General features: G+C 49.6%; 2 protein-coding genes across 6 annotated transcripts in view; one reads left to right on the plus strand and one right to left on the minus strand.

Annotated features, from left to right (window-relative positions):
* Nucleotides 1-7,168, minus strand: part of MSTO1 (misato mitochondrial distribution and morphology regulator 1) — an 88,746-nt gene extending 81,578 nt beyond the window's left edge. The window contains exons 1-3 of one of the 2 annotated variants that reach the window (XM_068122363.2): nucleotides 7,010-7,168; nucleotides 6,067-6,199; nucleotides 691-763 (exon numbers count right to left, since the gene is read on the minus strand). In XM_068122363.2, the coding sequence (XP_067978464.2) occupies nucleotides 691-763; nucleotides 6,067-6,199; nucleotides 7,010-7,084 (281 nt within the window). In that variant the 5' untranslated portion in view covers nucleotides 7,085-7,168. The remainder of the gene's footprint in view (nucleotides 1-690; nucleotides 764-6,066; nucleotides 6,200-7,009) is intronic. The other variant, XM_068122365.2, reaches the window with a different exon arrangement.
* A 521-nt stretch (nucleotides 7,169-7,689) lies between these two features.
* The window catches only part of RAB27A (RAB27A, member RAS oncogene family), a 40,348-nt gene continuing 28,099 nt past the window's right edge, over nucleotides 7,690-19,938 (plus strand). The window contains exon 1 of one of the 4 annotated variants that reach the window (XM_068122373.2): nucleotides 7,690-8,003. The gene's annotated coding sequence lies outside the window, so the exon portion shown is untranslated. Of the gene's footprint in view, nucleotides 8,015-19,938 lie in introns of all 4 variants that reach the window. The other 3 variants (XM_068122371.2, XM_068122370.2, XM_068122375.2) reach the window with 3 other exon arrangements.

The raw sequence follows: 19,938 nt of genomic DNA on the forward strand, positions 1-19,938 counted from the left end.
TTGATGTCCCAATCCCAGCATTGTGCATGCCAATAATTTGCCATATTTGGGCTTCACCAAGTCTTCTAATCTTGTACAGTCCGCCAATGGAAGTACGCCAATGGAAGTACCTTCTTCAAGCCTCGACAAAGTGAAGGTGCTTTTTCAAAGTTGAGACCCCGACCATGCGATACGTGCTTGGGTGTGAAAAATTGCCTTAGAATTTGATTCAGTTTTTTTTTTTACAACACTATTTTGTAGGCATGGTCATTTTTTCCCATGTGCATATATAAACAGTTGATTTAGAATTTTGCAGTTAGAGAGGCATGAACTTAATCAGACATGTGATTCGTTTACATACTTAAGTGAACAAAAGTTAAAACGATTAGATTGATGAACATGAAGCATTGATGGAAAGAGAGTGGGAATCATATGTGTGGGAAAATTGCATGCTCAGTCAGGGTCGCCCAGATAGCTCAGGTGGCAGAGCACTGGGACGGTTTTCCAGAGGACCTGGGTTCGATTCCCAGTCTGAGCATGTAATTTTCCCACATATATATATATATATATATTTAAAAGTGAGAAAGATAGATAAATAGCTCAGGAAAAATATAATATATTTTTATATATATATTTTATCAATAATATATTTTATATTATCAAGTGGGGAAAGTCTCAGGCAGGAGACAGATTAATTTACAAAAGGAATACCATGTTATGCAGTGCTGCGTAGACTGTGTCCTCTGATATGCATCTTCTTCTTGTTTGAGGGAACCCAAGCTGCCTAGGAAGCATGAAATTACTTTTATTCGTGCATACAATGCAAGCAATCAAGCATTAGTACACCAAAAAGTATTTTACTGGTAAAGAACAGGGCCACCCTCAGGAAATTTGTCAAACGAGATGGCAGCAGAGGGAGGGGTTTTTGCCTGGTACGTAAACGATGAGTTAAAGGTGGGGAGAAGGGGGAGATCAAATGCATATATGAATCCCAATTGTTGCTTGGGCTGGCACGATAGCCTGAGTCACCCTCACTCGTTTCTGAGCTGCCTAGTCTGGATTTGAGTGTTGACCCAGCTTTGAATTGTCATCCTGGTGTTTTACAGGCAGGGCGAGGCATCAATGTGTGCGCTGTCCCTCGAATGGACGTTAAACTGGGCATTCGGCACGCTAGCATTACTTGGTGGATGGTAAAGACTCCATAGTGTCCTTCATGAAGAGTATGTGAGCTACCGCCAGCAACCTGAACAAACTCCAAATTCCTGAACACTCCGTAGAGTATCCTTCGTCAGAATGCGACCCATGCAGAACTGTAACCCTTGCCAAAGAAACTGCTTTGGCAGAACAGACGCTCCGTACCACATAGTGTGGTACATCAAATCGGAATTATTCTCATCCACAGGCATCCTCAAAACCTTGCAAAGCTGCATATGATGCACACACATGGTATCGTGTGGAAATTAGTTGGCAATAGTGAGGAAACTCAAAAGTGAATGGCTCGTAAGAGTTACGGAACTGTGGAACACACCCATTATTGGGAAGATTACGTATTTGACCAGTAGGTTTCAGATGAAAGGTAGTGGGTGCATGAAATGGCTAGTAGTGTGGGATTTGGGAACATCAACTACAGTTTGAGTACCAGTTCACTGGTAATTCCCTGTTTGTCGTAAAAAGGCGACAAAAAGGGTTGGCGGCAGGAAGGGCATCCGGCCGTAACACATTGCTTCAAAAAGGGGACCAACAAAAACAACAACAACCACGGTGCCCGAAAAAGGCCAACCCCCGCTTCGTGGGGAAAAATGGCCTCTAAAGGTGTTTTTTTTTTTGTTTTTTTTTTTAACTACAGTTTATAAAATCCATTATAAAATTACATAGCGTGTTTAGATGAGGTTAGCATAAGGAAAGTTAAGATCAAGGTTTGATTTGCTTGGTTCTATCGTTATTACCTTCGCCACCGAAGGTGGATGGAGGTTATATTTTCACCCCTGTCTGTCTGTTTGTTTCTTTGTTTGTGAACAAGATATCTCAAAAGTTGTGGACGGATTCGGACAAAACTTGGTGGACCGATTGTGTATGTGACAAGGACGAAATCATTAGATTTTGGAGAAGATCCAGATTCGTATACGGCTAGTAGAATTTTTCAAGTGAGTCTTCACCATTGGGAGATAGGGCCGAAACTATATATAGCAGGATATCTCAAAAAGTTGTGAACAGATGTGGACGAAACTTGGTGGAGTTGTTGGGTGTGTGACAAGGACTAATCGATTCGATTTTGGTGAAGATCTGAATATGGATTCGGATACGAGGATTATTTAATTTTAAGTGACTCTTCACCATTGGGAGATAGGGCCGAAACTATATATAGCAGGATATCTCAAAAAGTTGTGAACAGATGTGGACGAAACGTGGTGGAGATGTTGGGTGTGTGACAAGGACTAATCGATTCGATTTTGGTGAAGATCTGAATATGGATTCGGATACGAGAGTTATTTAATTTTAAGTGATTCTTCACCATTGGGAGATAGAGCCGAAACTATATAGAGCAGGATATCTCAAAAAGTTGCGAACAGATGCGGACGAAACTTGGTGGAAATGTTGGGTGTGTGACAAGGACTAATCGATTCGATTTTGGTGAAGATCTGAATATGGATTTGGATACGAGAATTATTTATATTTTTAAGTGATTCTTCACCATTGAGTGATTGGGCTAAAACCGATACATAGCAGGATATCTCAAAAAGTTCTGGACGGATTTGGACGAAACTTGGTGGAGCGATTGGGTGTGTGACAAGATCTATGTATCGGTGTGTGTGAAGATCAAGGTGTGTGTGAAGATCTGAATATGGATTTGGATACGAGAATTATTTATATTTTTAAGTGATTCTTCACCGTTGAGAGATCGGGCCAAAAACGATATTTAACATGATATTCCAAAAAGTTATGGACGAATTATGACTGGTGACAGTTGGTTAGGTGACAAGAACAAGCCGATTAGATTTTAGTTCAGGTCCGAATACAGATCCGGCCTATCATTGGGATACAAAACAAACTGTTCAGCCAGGTGGAGGTGTGCGCTCCACCGAGTGCCGTTCTGGTTGCCTTTGTTTTGATCTGTGATTTATCGTGATAAAAAGACGTCTATTTTTGCAACCATTTGATGTCCACGTATCCGGTTAGCTTGTTATCCCGTACGGCATAACTTATTGGGTAATATCGTTCCCAATTCGAACTCGCCCTTTTCAAGTGTTCAATTCACTTAGACATTGTTCATCTATTTTCCAAAGATTGTAACAGGCAAATCTATCAGCATTTGTTGAAAGTAACGGATCTGTATTCAGCCTGCATCAATTGTGGACCTGCCGTGATGCTAGACGATGGACCCCTCAAACTCCCCACTCACGTTCACTCCGTCTGTCGATCTTGCACTTGAATAATATAATAGTTTATTGATGAAAAATATTTTTTAAATTCCGTCTACGATTTATGAAACATTATGCCTTTGCAGAACTAGTCAAAATTGTTCCATTCCCATTCATTGAAGTGTGATTGGAAGGAAGCCAAAATACAAAAATGTGATGGAGATCAAATTGGTGATGCGATAATAAAATGGGGTCTGCCATCTTTGATCAACAAGGGAAGCAACATGTATAACCAGAACGGCACTCGGTAGAGCACATACCTTCCGCCAGGCTGAACAGTTTACGTTTTGTATCCCACTGATAGGCCCGATCTGAACCCGGACTTGAACCAAATCGAATCAGCTTGTTTGTGTCACCAAATCGAATCATCTACCGAGTTGTGACATAACCCATACATAACTATTTGAACCATCATGCTATATATCGTTTTTTGCACCATCTCTCAATGGTGAAGAATCACTTAAAAATTAAAATAAAATTCTCGTATCTGAATCTTCACCAAAATCGAAGATTGGTCCTTGTCACACACCCAACCTGTCCATCAAAGCTTGTCCAAATCCATCACCAACTCTTTGAGATACCTGCTCATAGTCAAACAGTCTGACAAACAGACAGGGGTGAAAACAACTTACATCCACCTTCGGTGGCAGAGGTAATCAGCCCCAGCAAACAATATTAATATTTAAAAAAAAAAACTAACGTGGGTTAAGTGGAAGGCTGTTTGCAGCCACCCGGGGTGGTACCATCAACTGTCCCTTAGGAGCCTTTAGCACACATTGGTGGTGTTGCAAGGTCTTGAGGCAGGTGGCAGGTTTCCGGATGGGGGATCCGGTTCAAATCGCAGACAGGGTGGAATGTGGGTTTTGGTGCCTTTCTTCTTACAGATTGCATTCCTGGTTCTGCAGTTTAGTCAGGTTCACTATGTTTTTTCGTTCAAAATCATGGTAGTTTAGCAAACCTATACATTTTTGGAAACGTTATGACATGGATAATCTGAAAATCAATGTTTACATTTGCCAATTCCGACCAATTCGATTCGACCAATTCGACCATTCGACCAATCGCTTCGATCGACCATTCGACCAATTCCCCAATTCCATTCGACCAATTCGACCATTCGACCAATCGCTTCGATCGACCATTCGACCAATTCGATCGATTCGATTCGATTCGATTGACCATTCGACCAATTCGATTTGCCAATCAATTTGACCGATCTTTGCTTGTGTGGAACGGACTGTGAAAACGATGCGGACTATATTGTCGGATACGACACACAGGACAGTGATGACGAACTCGAAATGGCATATTCTGTAATCGTGTATGTTTGATGCCATTGACTGCCTGTGTATATTTTGTCATTGACTGCCTGTGTCGATGTGAAGTTATACTGACTGCATGTGTATATATGATTTTGCTGACTGCCTGTGTATGTTTGGTGATATGAATTATTGTGACACATTTTGATGTTATTAACTGCCTGTACAAAATGATAACATGTATTTGATTATGCAACTTATCGCGAATATAAAGACAGTATTTTGCAATTCAAAACCTTCGATTCGTGTCTTACCATTCCCCATAGCACTAATTTGATACTTTCATTGGATTCCTTGTCCCTGAAAATATAGGTTTAGTATATTTTTAAAAGTTTTTAGGGTAATTAGAGGCAGAAATAGAACAAAATATGTATTTTACAGTGGCCATTTTGAAAATCCAAAATGGCCGCCATACAGGTATCTCTCCAAATGTAAACATTGATTTTTAGTTTCCTTATGCTATAACCTTTCCAAAAATGTATAGGTTTGCTAATCTACCATGATTTTGAAGGAAATATAATTTATTGACATAGTGAACCTGACTAGTTCCTGCTGGAGGGTATTGTTGCAGTCGTTATTCGCACAGGCTTGCCGCCAGAAAACTAGAGGTACAAATCTGCATGTATCGCAGCGAGAGACTGTCTCGTCATCTGGCGAAGGATCTCAGGTGCCCTTCACTGGCAGTTCGTGACTGAAGCCACACCGAGCACAGGATTCCAGGAGGCCCTTCAGAGGGCACTAGTTTACACCGTCTGTGCCATCTGTAACATTCCTTATTTGTCTGCTTCTTCCAGGGAAAACGGCGTAGGGCCTGCAGAGGTCCTGGGACCCTGGACGACCTTTCCCCGGGGCTAGATGGGTCCCGGTTGTCTGTCAGTTGGCATTTCACCTTGTCCGAGCCACACAAGAATGTTACACGAAGTGATCTACTTTGCTCCAAACCACATTATTTTCTCGTGGACTGTCCCCAAGGAGGTCCCTTGTACACTTTCCTAACTCCCCATTTTTATTTTTTTCCCTAAAGCCCCTAACTCCTCTTATTTTACTGTGGGCCAATCATCTGCAGCACCCACTCCTACATTTTTCGATCTTTTTGTTTTTTTAAATCAAACTATTCTGCTTTGCTTTTTCACCCAGGTGGCCCCTCTTGGTTTTTGGGCTTAACCCTTCCCCTGTTGTGTTAAAAAAAGAAAAGGTAAAACACCTTACACACAAATTACATTGAATATAACTTTCTGTTCAAGCCAAAAAGCAGTGCAAAAGGTACCTGATGGTTATACACAGTGAAATACTGGACAACGGAGCTTGCATCAGCACAGCAACCGTAAGCACATAAATAGTCCAGTTACCTTTGAGATCCAAGAGGACAACACGAGGGGTGTACTTTGGTCGACCATGCAAAGCGAGGCCCTCTCGGAACAAGACATTGTTGTTAATCTCCGCATGCTTCAAAGCTTGGGATCCGTTACACAGGTATTCCTCCTGAAGTTCAAGAGAGAATGGTGTAAGAGTCCGCATAATGATGCTTTATTTGTTACAAAACACATTTTGCTAGCTTCACCTTTTAATTAACTTGTGCTACATTTCCATTCCACATGCCAATGAAGAGGGAGGCAAGGGGAGAAACATGGAGTGGGGAGAGAGGGTGTGGGGGAGACAGGGGAGTGGGAGAGGGAGCGAGATGAGGGGAGTGGGGGGAAAGACAGCAGAGCGGGATGTGAGGGAAGAGGGAGGGGAGTGGGGGATGGTAAGGGACAGGAGAGTGGGGGGGAGGAGGGGCAGGGGAAGACAGAGTGGGAGAAGGAAGGTGGAGAGAGGAGAGAAGGAAGGTGGAGAGAGGAGAGAAGGGGAGGGAGAGAGAGGGGGATACCTTTGCTAGCTTTTCCCGTCACTTTGGACAGGTAGTCTTCCTAGTTTATCATACAGCAACCTCGAAGCACACAATGGCCGACTCTTTTCCTAAGTGTGATATTAAAAGTCCATAACCTAATCGCAGACAGCCGGCTTTATGAACCAGACTGCTCGTGAACTCAACAGCGAACTTCCTAACTGACCCCACGTGGATTCCCCAACCAGTTGATTAATCCAATAATGGCGGTTGCAGTTACGTTTTTAGTCTAACCTTTTATAAATGTGAAACAATTATATTTATAGACATAGTTTTGAGCAATAAGTTTCAACACTGCACGTTCCATGGTTCCCTACGAGTAAGCGTCGGCCCTGTCATTCAGAGTGAAGGAAATGTTCAAGCAGTAAAGGGGAAAAAGGCTCGACTATCGGTATGGCCCTCGCCTGTAGGTTCCACCAGTGAGAGCCCACGAAATTCGCGTAATTTCCCAGCTGCACAGTGACAACTTCACCGGCCATGCTGGGTCCTCACGAGTCACGATGCCCGATTGCCCGGCGAAGAAAAAGAAACCTCCCCATTGGCTGCTTCATAAAAGGCGGAGCAACAGTAAGTTATAAACCGTTTTTTGATTGGCTGGAATTGCTCATAACGCGTTGCAAGTTCCTGGTGGTGACGAAATCTTTTTTTTAAAGTCGGTTAATTGTGGTTTATTAATGTTTACAAAATGATGCGTAAAACCAAGTCTGCTGAACATTAATCATATTTACGAAAACGATGTCTGAAGCTAAGTCTAAATACATTTTGATTCCGCTCATACACCGCCTATTTTGTTCCCTTCGATTTCAAAGAAAGTTCATGACGATATTTTAAAAAGAGCTTGGAATTCTTTTTATTTACTTATAAAATTCCGATATGTTGTTTTTCATAGTATTTTTGATCGAGGAGTTAGTAAATTTATCATCGTTTCTTTTTACAATTCTTTTTCAACTTCCAATCTTCTTTCCTCTCTTCCTGTCCTCTGTGTGGAATCTCCGTCCTCCTTTCACTGTATTATTATTAATCTGCATTTTCTTCGCTTTGTTCATTCACTCGCCTCAAAGTACCCCAAAGCAGGTGCTCATGTGCCGCCAAAAACACGAACCTTGCCCACGTGTCACAGACGCAGCAGGTGCGCAGTTATTAAACTGAAAGTATAAATATAAAAACGCATGAAGGAGGAGAAAGCCCCACCCAGGTTGAGTCAGAGGCGGATTAGGGAACAGGTGGAGGAGTTCTTTTAATTTAGCAGAAGGGAAACAGGCGGTCGGAGCAGGAAAAGGAGATTCAGACGAAGACAGATTATTCCGAGTCAGATTGAGGATCCATTCGAGAAAGAGGGAATCAAACGAGACGCCACGTCACTTCGGCCGTAGCGTACACCTTTGCGGTTTTTGAAAGGTAACGCGCAGGTAATTATTTTATTTTGCTAATACGTCCTCTACCCCACATAACCCCACCTTCGCTTCCCCCGACCATACCGCACATTTCCCCCGACCATACCGCACATTTCCCCCGACCATACCGCACATTTCCCCCGACCATACCGCACATTTCCCCCGACCATACCGCACATTTCCCCCGACCATACCGCACATTTCCCCCGACCATACCGCACATTTCCCCCGACCATACCGCACATTTCCCCCGACCATACCGCACATTTCCCCCGACCATACCGCACATTTCCCCCCGACCATACCGCACATTTTCCCCCGACCATACCGCACATTTTCCCCCGACCATACCGCACATTTTCCCCCGACCATACCGCACATTTTCCCCCGACCATACCGCACATTTTCCCCCGACCATACCGCACATTTTCCCCCGACCATACCGCACATTTCCCCCCGACCATACCGCACATTTCCCCCCGACCATACCGCACATTTCCCCCCGACCATACCGCACATTTCCCCCCGACCATACCGCACATTTCCCCCCGACCATACCGCACATTTCCCCCCGACCATACCGCACATTTCCCCCCGACCATACCGCACATTTCCCCCCGACCATACCGCACATTTCCCCCCGACCATACCGCACATTTCCCCCCGACCATACCGCACATTTCCCCCCGACCATACCGCACATTTCCCCCCGACCATACCGCACATTTCCCCCCGACCATACCGCACATTTCCCCCCGACCATACCGCACATTTCCCCCCGACCATACCGCACATTTCCCCCCGACCATACCGCACATTTCCCCCCGACCATACCGCACATTTCCCCCCGACCATACCGCACATTTCCCCCCGACCATACCGCACATTTCCCCCCGACCATACCGCACATTTCCCCCCGACCATACCGCACATTTCCCCCCGACCATACCGCACATTTCCCCCCGACCATACCGCACATTTCCCCCCGACCATACCGCACATTTCCCCCCGACCATACCGCACATTTCCCCCCGACCATACCGCACATTTCCCCCCGACCATACCGCACATTTCCCCCCGACCATACCGCACATTTCCCCCCGACCATACCGCACATTTCCCCCCGACCATACCGCACATTTCCCCCCGACCATACCGCACATTTCCCCCCGACCATACCGCACATTTCCCCCCGACCATACCGCACATTTCCCCCCGACCATACCGCACATTTCCCCCCGACCATACCGCACATTTCCCCCCGACCATACCGCACATTTCCCCCCGACCATACCGCACATTTCCCCCCGACCATACCGCACATTTCCCCCCGACCATACCGCACATTTCCCCCCGACCATACCGCACATTTCCCCCCGACCATACCGCACATTTCCCCCCGACCATACCGCACATTTCCCCCCGACCATACCGCACATTTCCCCCCGACCATACCGCACATTTCCCCCCGACCATACCGCACATTTCCCCCCGACCATACCGCACATTTCCCCCCGACCATACCGCACATTTCCCCCCGACCATACCGCACATTTCCCCCCGACCATACCGCACATTTCCCCCCGACCATACCGCACATTTCCCCCCGACCATACCGCACATTTCCCCCCGACCATACCGCACATTTCCCCCCGACCATACCGCACATTTCCCCCCGACCATACCGCACATTTCCCCCCGACCATACCGCACATTTCCCCCCGACCATACCGCACATTTCCCCCCGACCATACCGCACATTTCCCCCCGACCATACCGCACATTTCCCCCCGACCATACCGCACATTTCCCCCCGACCATACCGCACATTTCCCCCCGACCATACCGCACATTTCCCCCCGACCATACCGCACATTTCCCCCCGACCATACCGCACATTTCCCCCCGACCATACCGCACATTTCCCCCCGACCATACCGCACATTTCCCCCCGACCATACCGCACATTTCCCCCCGACCATACCGCACATTTCCCCCCGACCATACCGCACATTTCCCCCCGACCATACCGCACATTTCCCCCCGACCATACCGCACATTTCCCCCCGACCATACCGCACATTTCCCCCCGACCATACCGCACATTTCCCCCCGACCATACCGCACATTTCCCCCCGACCATACCGCACATTTCCCCCCGACCATACCGCACATTTCCCCCCCGACCATACCGCACATTTCCCCCCCGACCATACCGCACATTTTCCCCCCGACCATACCGCACATTTTCCCCCCGACCATACCGCACATTTTCCCCCGACCATACCGCACATTTTCCCCCGACCATACCGCACATTTTCCCCCGACCATACCGCACATTTTCCCCCTTGCATCACCTTGGTAAACAATGACCCAATTACCTAAAAGGTTCCTTTGTTTCACCTTCTAAATACCATGCTTTGTCGGTGATTGTTTCGTAGTAGTTCATTCTCAAGAATATCATGTGAAATTGCAAAAGTTCGTGTTATTGATATACTGTAATCCTAACTTTGCCCCACACTTGGATCGTCACGTGATCCTTGGAATGCTCACTGAGCTGTGGCCTCGAGTTGGTTGTTACCTCCACCACCAAAGGTGGATGGACGTTATGTTTTCACGTCTGTCAACAAGATATCTCAAAGTTATGGACGGATTCCGACAATTTTTTTATTATTATTTATTTATCCGCCCTGGCTCCTTGAACTGCACTGTCTTCTTTTTCTGTCCAACCTAAAATCCTCGACTTGAGCATTTCGTACATATGCAAGTTTCTTTACAAGCCTTGGGTTACACAGTAAGGACATGTTTGATTGAAACCGAAATGTTTTGTACATGGGCTTCATTTTGTTTTAACAGTCCACATAACGGAAGGGTGGCCCTTTCCTTGTCCATTCCAACAAAAACATGTGGCTCGCCATGAGCGAAGGAGCGATAACAAGCAAATGAAGTGGAATGTGAGAACAATCGCTTCCAACTCTGTCCAAGTGGACTTGTTTTTTTTTGGACTTTCCTCTTTTTTACATCGATGTTTAAAGGATTTACCATAGCAACGCCTAAACAGGCACTACTCATCGTACTCCGCCTTGCTTTGACAACCTGGAGCTGCACCTCATGCTCTTATTGAAAATTGATTGTTTTTGAGAAAAAAAAAAACCAAAATTATTTTGGATTTGAAAAGAAAAAATATATATACAGTGTGGCGGACACGATGGCTCGCTGGCGTGGTGACATCATTCTGCGCACCAAAAGTATCGGCCACGCCCGAGGGGTAGGCGTGGCCTCGGCATATACACGGGGTGCGCAGCCCCGAGCACCTCAGTGCTATAGTTGAGCTTTGTAATAAAGACTCTTTTTGGTTACCCGCGTTGTTGCTTATCTTCTTGGCAAACAAGTCGTGTGCATAGCACCGCACTTCACTGGTGACGTCGACGCTGGTTCAGCCGCCGCTGACCAACAGAACGCGCCAATGTCAAACGCGGTCGTGGTGAAGCTCCCTGAGTTTTGGGAAGCTCAGGCCGAGGCACAGTTCCAACTTCAAGGCGTAACGGCGGATGAGACTCGTTATTACCACGTCATCGCCGCCCTCGGGCCCGGCAGAGTTGCCCGAGTCGTGTCCGTCCTGCAGAACCCACCGGCCGACCACAGGCACGAGGCGCTCAAGCGTCATCACCACGTTCGGCCTCGGAGTGCGAACGGGCCGACCGCCTCCTGGACCTTCCCGAACTCGGCGACACACGACCATCGGTGTGGATGGATCACATGCTGTCGTTGCTGGGTGACAAAGCCCCGGATTTTTTATTCCGGGCGCTCTTTCTACGCCAGCTGCCGGCACAGGTACGCCTCGCGTTGGCCGGTTCCAAAATAAAGGAACCCCGCGCTCTGGCCGTCGAGGCCGACAAGTTTTTCGCGGCTTGTGACACGCGAGCGAGCTTCGGTGTGGCCGTCGCGGATCCCGAGGCTGATGCGCATGCACACCTCGTGGATCCCGAGGCCGATGCCGATGCACACCGCGTGGCCGCTGCCACGCCCCGCCCACCACCACCGCGAAAACCGCGGCCGCCGCCGCAAACCTGGTGCCGTTTCCACGCCAGGTTTGGCCACAAGGCTAGGAATTGTTGCCAGCCGTGCTCGTTTGGCAAGTCGGGAAACTACCAAGCCGGTGCTCGGTAGCGGCCCTGAGCGTCGGCCATTCCGGCAGCCTCCTTTTTGTCACGGACACCTTGTCCGGGCGTCGCTTCCTCTGCGACACAGGCGCACAGGTGAGCGTTATCCCCGCCTCCACGTCCGACAAGCGAATCGCGGGCCGGGGCCCCGCGTTACTTGCAGCCAACGGTACACCCATACGCACATTTGGGAAGCGCTGCCTCTCCCTGCTGTTCGGAGGGCAACGCTTTCAATGGACATTCGTAACCGCCAGCATGCCCATGGCATTGCTTGGTGCGGATTTCCTATGTGCAAATGGGTTGTTGGTGGACATGAAGAACAGACGCCTCGTCCAGGCCGAAACGTTCAGCTCGCTTGCTTGCACGCTGAGCAGTTCGTTGGGCAGCTCCCTGAGCGGCTCACCGAGCGGCTCGCCAAGTGGCTTGCTGAGCGGATCGGTCCCGGCGAGGTTGGTCTGTACGCTTCCGGCAGCGGACGAGTTCACCCGCCTCCTCGCCAGCTTCCCGGCCCTCACGCGGCCCACCTTCTCGGCGGTGGCCGTCAAGCACGGGGTGGAACATCACATCCCCACCGTCGGGCCACCGGTCTACGCTCGGGCACGCCGCCTCGAGCCGACTAACTTCGCAGTGGCGAAGGCGGAGTTCGCTACGCTGGAGCGGCTGGGCATCGTACAGCGCTCCAAGAGCGCTTGGGCATCGCCACTGCACATTGTGCCGAAGCCCGGCGGGGGATGGCGGCCGTGCGGAGACTACCGCCGCCTCAACGATGCCACCACCCCCGACCGTTACCCGGTCCCTCACATTCAGGACTTTTCCGCCCGGTTGGCGAAAATGTCCTTTTCTAAGGTGGACCTCATCCGCGGATACCACCAGGTCCCCGTCAGGCCGGAGGACATACCGAAGACGGCCGTCATTACACCATTTGGCCTCAGTTTCTTCGGATGCCCTTCGGTTTGAAGAATGCGGCTCAGGCGTTCCAATGGTTGATGGACAGCGTCTTGCGCGACTTGGATTGCGTTTACGTCTACCTGGATGACATCCTCGGCGCAAGCGCGTCCCGCGAAGAGCACCTCCGCACGCTCTTCGAACGCCTGGGCCAGCATGGCCTGATCGTAAACCCCACCAAGTGCCGGTTCGGCGTCGCCGAAATCGACCTTTTGGGGCACCGCTTCACCAGGCACGGGGCCACCCCCTTGCCGGCAAAGGTGGAGGAGGTCAAGGGGTTTCCGCGCCCCCGCACAATCAGGGGGCTCCAGGAGTTCCTGGGCATGGTAAACTTTTACCACCGTTTCCTGCCCCGCGTCGCCAAGCTCCTGCGCCCCATTGCACGAGGCCCTCCAGGGGAAGCCGGGCAAAGGTGACGTTGTTTGGACCGAGCAGATGGACGCGGCGGGCGCGAAGCTCGCCTTGGCTAATGCCACCATGCTCGCGCACCCGGCGCTCGATGCACCGATCACCCTCACCACCGACGCGTCGGACTACGCGGTGGGCGCGGTGCACGAGCAATGGGTGCGTGGTGCTTGGCAACCGCTGGCGTTTTTCAGCCGGCAGCTTCGCCCGCACGAACGCCGGTACAGCACCTTCGACTGCGAGTTGCTCAGGCTCCACCTGGCGGTCCGGCACTTCCGCCATCTGCTCGAGGGCCATTCGTTCACGGCCTTCGTCGACCACAAGCCCCTGGTCTTCGCGATGGCCAAGGTCGCCGAGCCATGGTCAGCCCGGCAGCAGCGTCACCTCTCGGCCATGTCCGAGTACACGACGGACATCCGGCACGTCGCGGGAAAGGACAACCCGGTGGCGGATTGCCTTTCCCGGTCCGTCGCCCACGCGGTCCACCTCTGGATCGACTATGCCCGGATGGCGGCGGACCAGACCGCCGACCCCGACGTCCAGGCCTTGCGGACCGCCGTCACGGGCCTCCGTGTCACCGAAGTGCCGTTCGACGGTGCGGGCACGGCCCTCTTGTGCGACGTCTCCCTTGGGCGGCCTCGCCCCATCGTGCCCGCGGGCTGGCAGCGCCGGGTTTTTGACGCCATCCACGGCTGTCCCACCCGGGCACGAAGGCCTCCCAGAGGTTGGTCGCTGACAAGTTCGTCTGGCATGGCCTCCGGAAGGCCGTCCCGATTGGACCAGGACGTGCCTCGCGTGCCAGCGCGCGAAGGTGCACCGCCACACGTTGGCCCCGTTCACGGTGCCCGAACGTCAGTTCGACCACGTTCACGTGGCCTTGGTGGGACCTCTGCCCCCCTCGCGGGGTTTCACCCACGTCCTCACCATGGTGGACGGCACCACTCGGTGGCCGGAGGTCGTGCCTTTGGCGGCGACGACGGCGGCGGACATTGCGCAGGCGTTCATCGCCACCTGGGTTGCCCGGTTCGGCGCCCCCTCGACATCTCGTCCGACCGCGGCCCCCAGTTCACCTCGGAGCTCTGGGGGGCGGTCGCGCGGGGGCTTGGCGTTCAGCTGCACCGCACCACGGCCTACCACCCCCAGGCCAAAGGCCTGTGCGAGCGCTTCCACTGCTCCTTGAAGGCCGCGCTCCTGGCTACTCAACGGCGGCTGGGTCGACAGGCTCCCCTGGGTCCTGCTGGGCCTCCAGACGGTGCCCAAGGACGACCTGCGCGCATCCGCGGCGGAGTTGGTCTTCGGACAACCGCTGTGGGTGCTGGGCGAGTTCCTCCTCCACTCCACGGCACCATGGTCCGCGGCGCAGCAGCGCTCCGCACTGCAGGAGACTGCCGGGAGGTTCGCCCCGGTGCCGACGGCGCACCATGGGTACTTGCCAACGCACGTCGCCCCGGAGCTTCGCATGGCAGAGTACGTGTTCGTCCGCCACGACGCCCACCGGACACCGCTGCGGCCCCCGTACGACGGGCCCTTCCGCGTGCTGGAGTCCGTGGCGAAACACTTCACCCTCGACATTGGCAGTACTCCTGACCGCGTTTCCGTGACCGCCTCAAGCCGGCCCACCTCGACGTGGACCACCCCCCGCCAGTGGCTCGGCCCCGCTGGCACGCCCCCCCCCCCCCCTGTCCTGCACCCATCCCAGGTGCCGCCGGAGGCATCCCAGATGACATCCCGGCATCCCAGCTGCCGCCAGAGGGTGCATCGGCCGGGTCATCCATTTGCCCCGCAAACTGACCCTTCAGGTGCGCGGGAATTCTGGGGGGGTGCATGTGGCGGACACCATGGCTCGCTGGTGCGGTGACATCATTCCGCGCACCAAGAGAGTGTCGGCCACGCCCGAGGGGTAGGCGTGGCCTCGGGATATACACGGGGCGCGTAGCCCCGAGCACCTCAGTGCTATAGTTGAGCTTTGTAATACTCTTTTTGGTTACCAGCATTGTTGCTTATCTTCTTGGCAAACAAGTCGTGCACATAGCACCGCACTTCAACAGTGTGTATATATATATATATATATATATATATATATATATATATATATATATATATATATATATATATATATATATATATATATATATATATATATATATATTACATATACACACACACTACCGGTCAAAACTTTTAGAACACCAATTTTTCCAGTTTTTATTGAAATTTATGCCGTTTAATGTCTCGATGTACTCTGAAATTAAGCATAGAACAAATAAACAATTGGAGACAAAAAAGAAATCAGAGAATCATTTTGTTTAACAAAATTTAATTTTAATTTTTGACTCTGCAAAGTAGCCAACTTTTGCAGATATAACCGCTGAACACACTGGTGTCATTCTTTCTACAATGGAAATCAAATATTGTTCGGGAGGTTCTTCCCAACACTGTTGCAGACATTCCCACAAATGTGTTGCACTTGTAGGTTGCTTTGCTTTCACCCTTCTGTCCAGTTCATCCCAAACCAGCTCGATGGGGTTTAAGTCTGGCGACTGTGCTGGCCATTCCATGATTTGAAGCCTACCGTCTTGTTCTTTTTCTCGAAGGTAGTTTTGACATAGCCTGGAGGTGTGTTTAGGGTCATTCTCTTGTTGTGAGATGAACCCCTGACCAACTAGGCGTATACCAGAGGGTATTGCATATGGCGCTGCACAATGCTGTGGTAGCCCTTTTGGTTCAGGGTGCCAGTCACTCTGTGCAAGTTGCCGACTCTGGATCCAGCAAAAGATCCCCAGACCATCACGCTTCCTCCTCAATGTTTGACAGTTGGTGTCACACAATGAGGAACCATCCTTTCGCTTACTCGGCGGCGTACAAAAACCCTGCGTGATGAACCAAAGATTTCAAATTTTGATTCATTGGTCCATAAGACCTTCTTCCAGTCTTCAGTAGTCCACTGGCTTCATGGCCCAGGCAAGGCTCTTTTTCTTATTTTCCCATCTTGGCAATGGCTTTCTTACTGCCACTCGACCTGTCAAACCTGCAGCTGGAAGTCTTCTCTTCACAGTTGAAACAGACTTTCTTACTTCGACCAGTGTTAAGCTGTGCTTGAAGCTTTTGTCCTGTGAGCCGCTTATCACGCAAGCTGTTGACTCTCAGAAACTTGTCTTCTGATTCTGTTGTGGCTTTGGGTCTGCCACACCTCTTCCTGTCAGTTTCCTCCAGTTTCCAATATACTTCTTCCTGCAATGCAATATTGTCCAAATAATGCTTCAGAGGGTGTAATAACAGTCTGTTCCAATACTGCTTTTATACAGACAGGGGGTTTGTAATCAAGTAATCAGCAGAGGTTGGGACAACTGTAGGAATTGTTTACATAAACTTTCAAGGCTTAATTTACTTATATTGCTGCAGAACAGCTGTAAGTTGTTAACCCATTACTTGTTCCCTGAAGAAGGCCTTTTTTTTGCCCCCGTCGCACCGCGGAGCGAAAGGTGTGTGTGGTGTGTGTGGTGTGTGTGTGTGTGTGTCATTGTGAGCGGAATATCTTGAAAAATAAGCGAAGTACCAACTTCTAATTTGGTGTGTGGGTGTATCTCGGCACAAGGAAGAACCCTATTGAAAATTGGGTCGCCACGTCAAAATCCAAGATGGCCGCCACCATAAATGTCTGAACCTTGAGTGGAATATCTTGAAAAATAAACGAAGTACCAACTTCTAATCTGGTGTGTGGGTGTCTCCAACCCACTCGCAAATATTATCGACTCTTCCATGTTTTCTGCGTCTTCCACTTTGTTAACTCACATCGCTTCACTACGGGGCACAACGCTTGTGCAATATAACTGTGCAAATTACATTATTTTCCCGTTTTTGCTAACCTAAACTTTTTTTTAACCTCTAGCAGTTTACTGCTTACCTTTGTACCATTCCAGGTTATTCACTGGACAGTAAACTGCGTAGATTTCAACAAAAATTGGGAAAATTGAGGTGTTCTAAAACTTTTCACCGGCAGTGCATATGCCACCCTTGAAGTTTTTACAGTTTACACCACTTGGATATCATGCTAAATTACTCTAAGGTTAATGAAATTTAGGTTATATACCTTAGACCATGGTCTGGCCTCAATCAATGTGAAAGGCTCGAGGATTTTTCTCATGCTAACTTTTTTTATTTTTGGTCTGTCAGATTCTGGAGGATGAAATTATACCTAGGAGGGGCAATTTCCCCTCCATGCTGCCCCTCCCTCCCCCTGTAGTTATGGGTCTGCCTAAAGGCTAGCAGGATGGTCGAGAGGTAGGCCTCGCCTCTAAGCTGTCTCGCGAGTTAGGATCTCGGCCCAGTTATAAACTGCCATCCTAGTGTCTCAGGCAGGGAAATTATTCCTCAGTGTTCTGTCCATTGGATGGATGTTAAATGGCCGTTCTGTCTGTCGGTATTAGTTGGTGGATGTTAACGTTCCCACAGGGGTGGGGGGGGGGGGGGGAAACGAACTTTGTCTGCATGAACCCATTTTAAAAAATTTTTATTTTTTGTTTGGCAAATTTTATTGCTCAAGAAAGGTCGTTCCCCTTGTAAGAGTCCACCCACCTGTTTCCTTCTCAAATTTGTTGGCTGTGTAATGAGTAATGGAGCTCATCGAGTAATGGGAATCAAATGGTCCAAGTATGTTTAAGTATTGCCCATGATGTCACAGTAAGCATATCACAGAAAGACATTTGGATTTATTCCCACAACGCTTGGCTAACATACTCTGATCCATCCACGGTGCCACAGGTTCGGATTGAATGTGGTGTTGTGCATTTGTCATTTTCACCTCAATTTCCCCAACTCCGGTCATTCATTCAAAGGTACACTGTCCACCCTTGTTGTCCTCCATATCATATGTTTTAGCTCGGGGTGAGTGGTGTGAGACTTGAAACAAGATGTTAAATATATATATATTGAGCTTTGCTGTTTTCCCTCCAGGTGATGTGCACAGCTGTGGTATATACTAACGATCATCCATCCGTCATTTTGTTGAATGCAAACGTCTATTGCAACACTATGAATAAACCATAAATTTTAAATGCAAGCTCAACATTCTAGATTGAGGGATCTCTGGGTCGCTCTCATTGGATCAATCGGCTGTCTCTGTGCCGTCAGTCTATTCGAGCAGAACTGACCAGGGCTAATGTTACGTGGTCCCCTCGGTGACTACCTGGTCTCGGTGACCCCCGGACCGTGAGAGGACCTTCGCCAGAAAGTAGTATTATATATATGCGCTTTCGCAACGCAATCCCTATGAATTCCACCCAAGAGAAACTGATGTGCAATGATATATTTCCAGGGTAAGGAGATCATACGATTTCAATTATGCAATCAACAACAAACAACCATCAACAATTCCCAATCCACAATCAATTCCCTATATGATTAAGATGGCCATCTTATATATGTGTGTCCACTTCTGTACTCACGACCCCCTTTTGGTCTCTGCCCCTCACAATGTCTCTGGGCCCCTCCTGACCGAGATGCTGGTCGGCGTCGCCGCACTCGGGCGGTTGAACGAACCCCGGGTGGACGTGTTTCCACCGGGCAGGTATCGTACCAGGCACCGCGGCTGCAGCCCCTCGTGGCCACGCGAAGCGGGTACGGTAAAGCAAGCCAAAAGCCCCACGCCGCTTGCAAGGCGTGTTAGGCCCCAACGCGCGACCCGTACGCGTCTGTTTAGACGGTGCCGCGAACGGTGCCAGACGCGGGGTCGATGCACGGCCCCACGTCAACTTGACGTCTCCACCGGGTAGGTACACGTCCCGGTAACTCCTCTCGCCAGACGGGTTTCGGAACGCCGCTTTTCCACGCAGCGCAAGGTCGATCCCACCTTTCGTCGGAGCGGGGCGAGGAAGAATAATACTCGTCCCTTTTCTTCCTCGTGTCTTTTTTTCTTCCGTTTCCGGTCACTTCCGTTTCCGGACACTTTTTCAGAAGGGCTCCTGACCCTCCAACCACAACAACCCTTAATCTACTCCACATGGATAAGCAAAGACCTGAATGGTAATTCACATACATTCACATAAATATGTAACACTCCCCCCCCTTCAAGAAAGAAAGTTTGAACCCAGCGAAAACTTTCTTTGCCGGCCAATTTGGAGAAACCAACCAGATAACTCAACCCCCCAAATCATCAGTTCCCCTGGGCAACAATTATCACAACTCAAAAATAAAGCAACAAAATTCACAAAACCCCCAGATTTTCAAAGGTAATTCACTCTGGACAAAGCACCAGCAACGACATTGTCCCTGCCCTTTACATGGTCAATTTCCCGTTGGACTCCTACCAAGCCAAACTCCATCTCATGACCCTCTGACTTTGACTGTCAGTTTCTTGTGAATGAAGGTAAAGGGGTTGATCAAAGATCCAAAGTTAAGCAACTCGATAGCACTTTTTCCGGGAGGCCA

This window comes from Myxine glutinosa, chromosome 7, assembly GCF_964187855.1.
Source record: "Myxine glutinosa chromosome 7, kmMyxGlut1.1, whole genome shotgun sequence".
NCBI lineage: Eukaryota > Metazoa > Chordata > Myxini > Myxiniformes > Myxinidae > Myxine > Myxine glutinosa.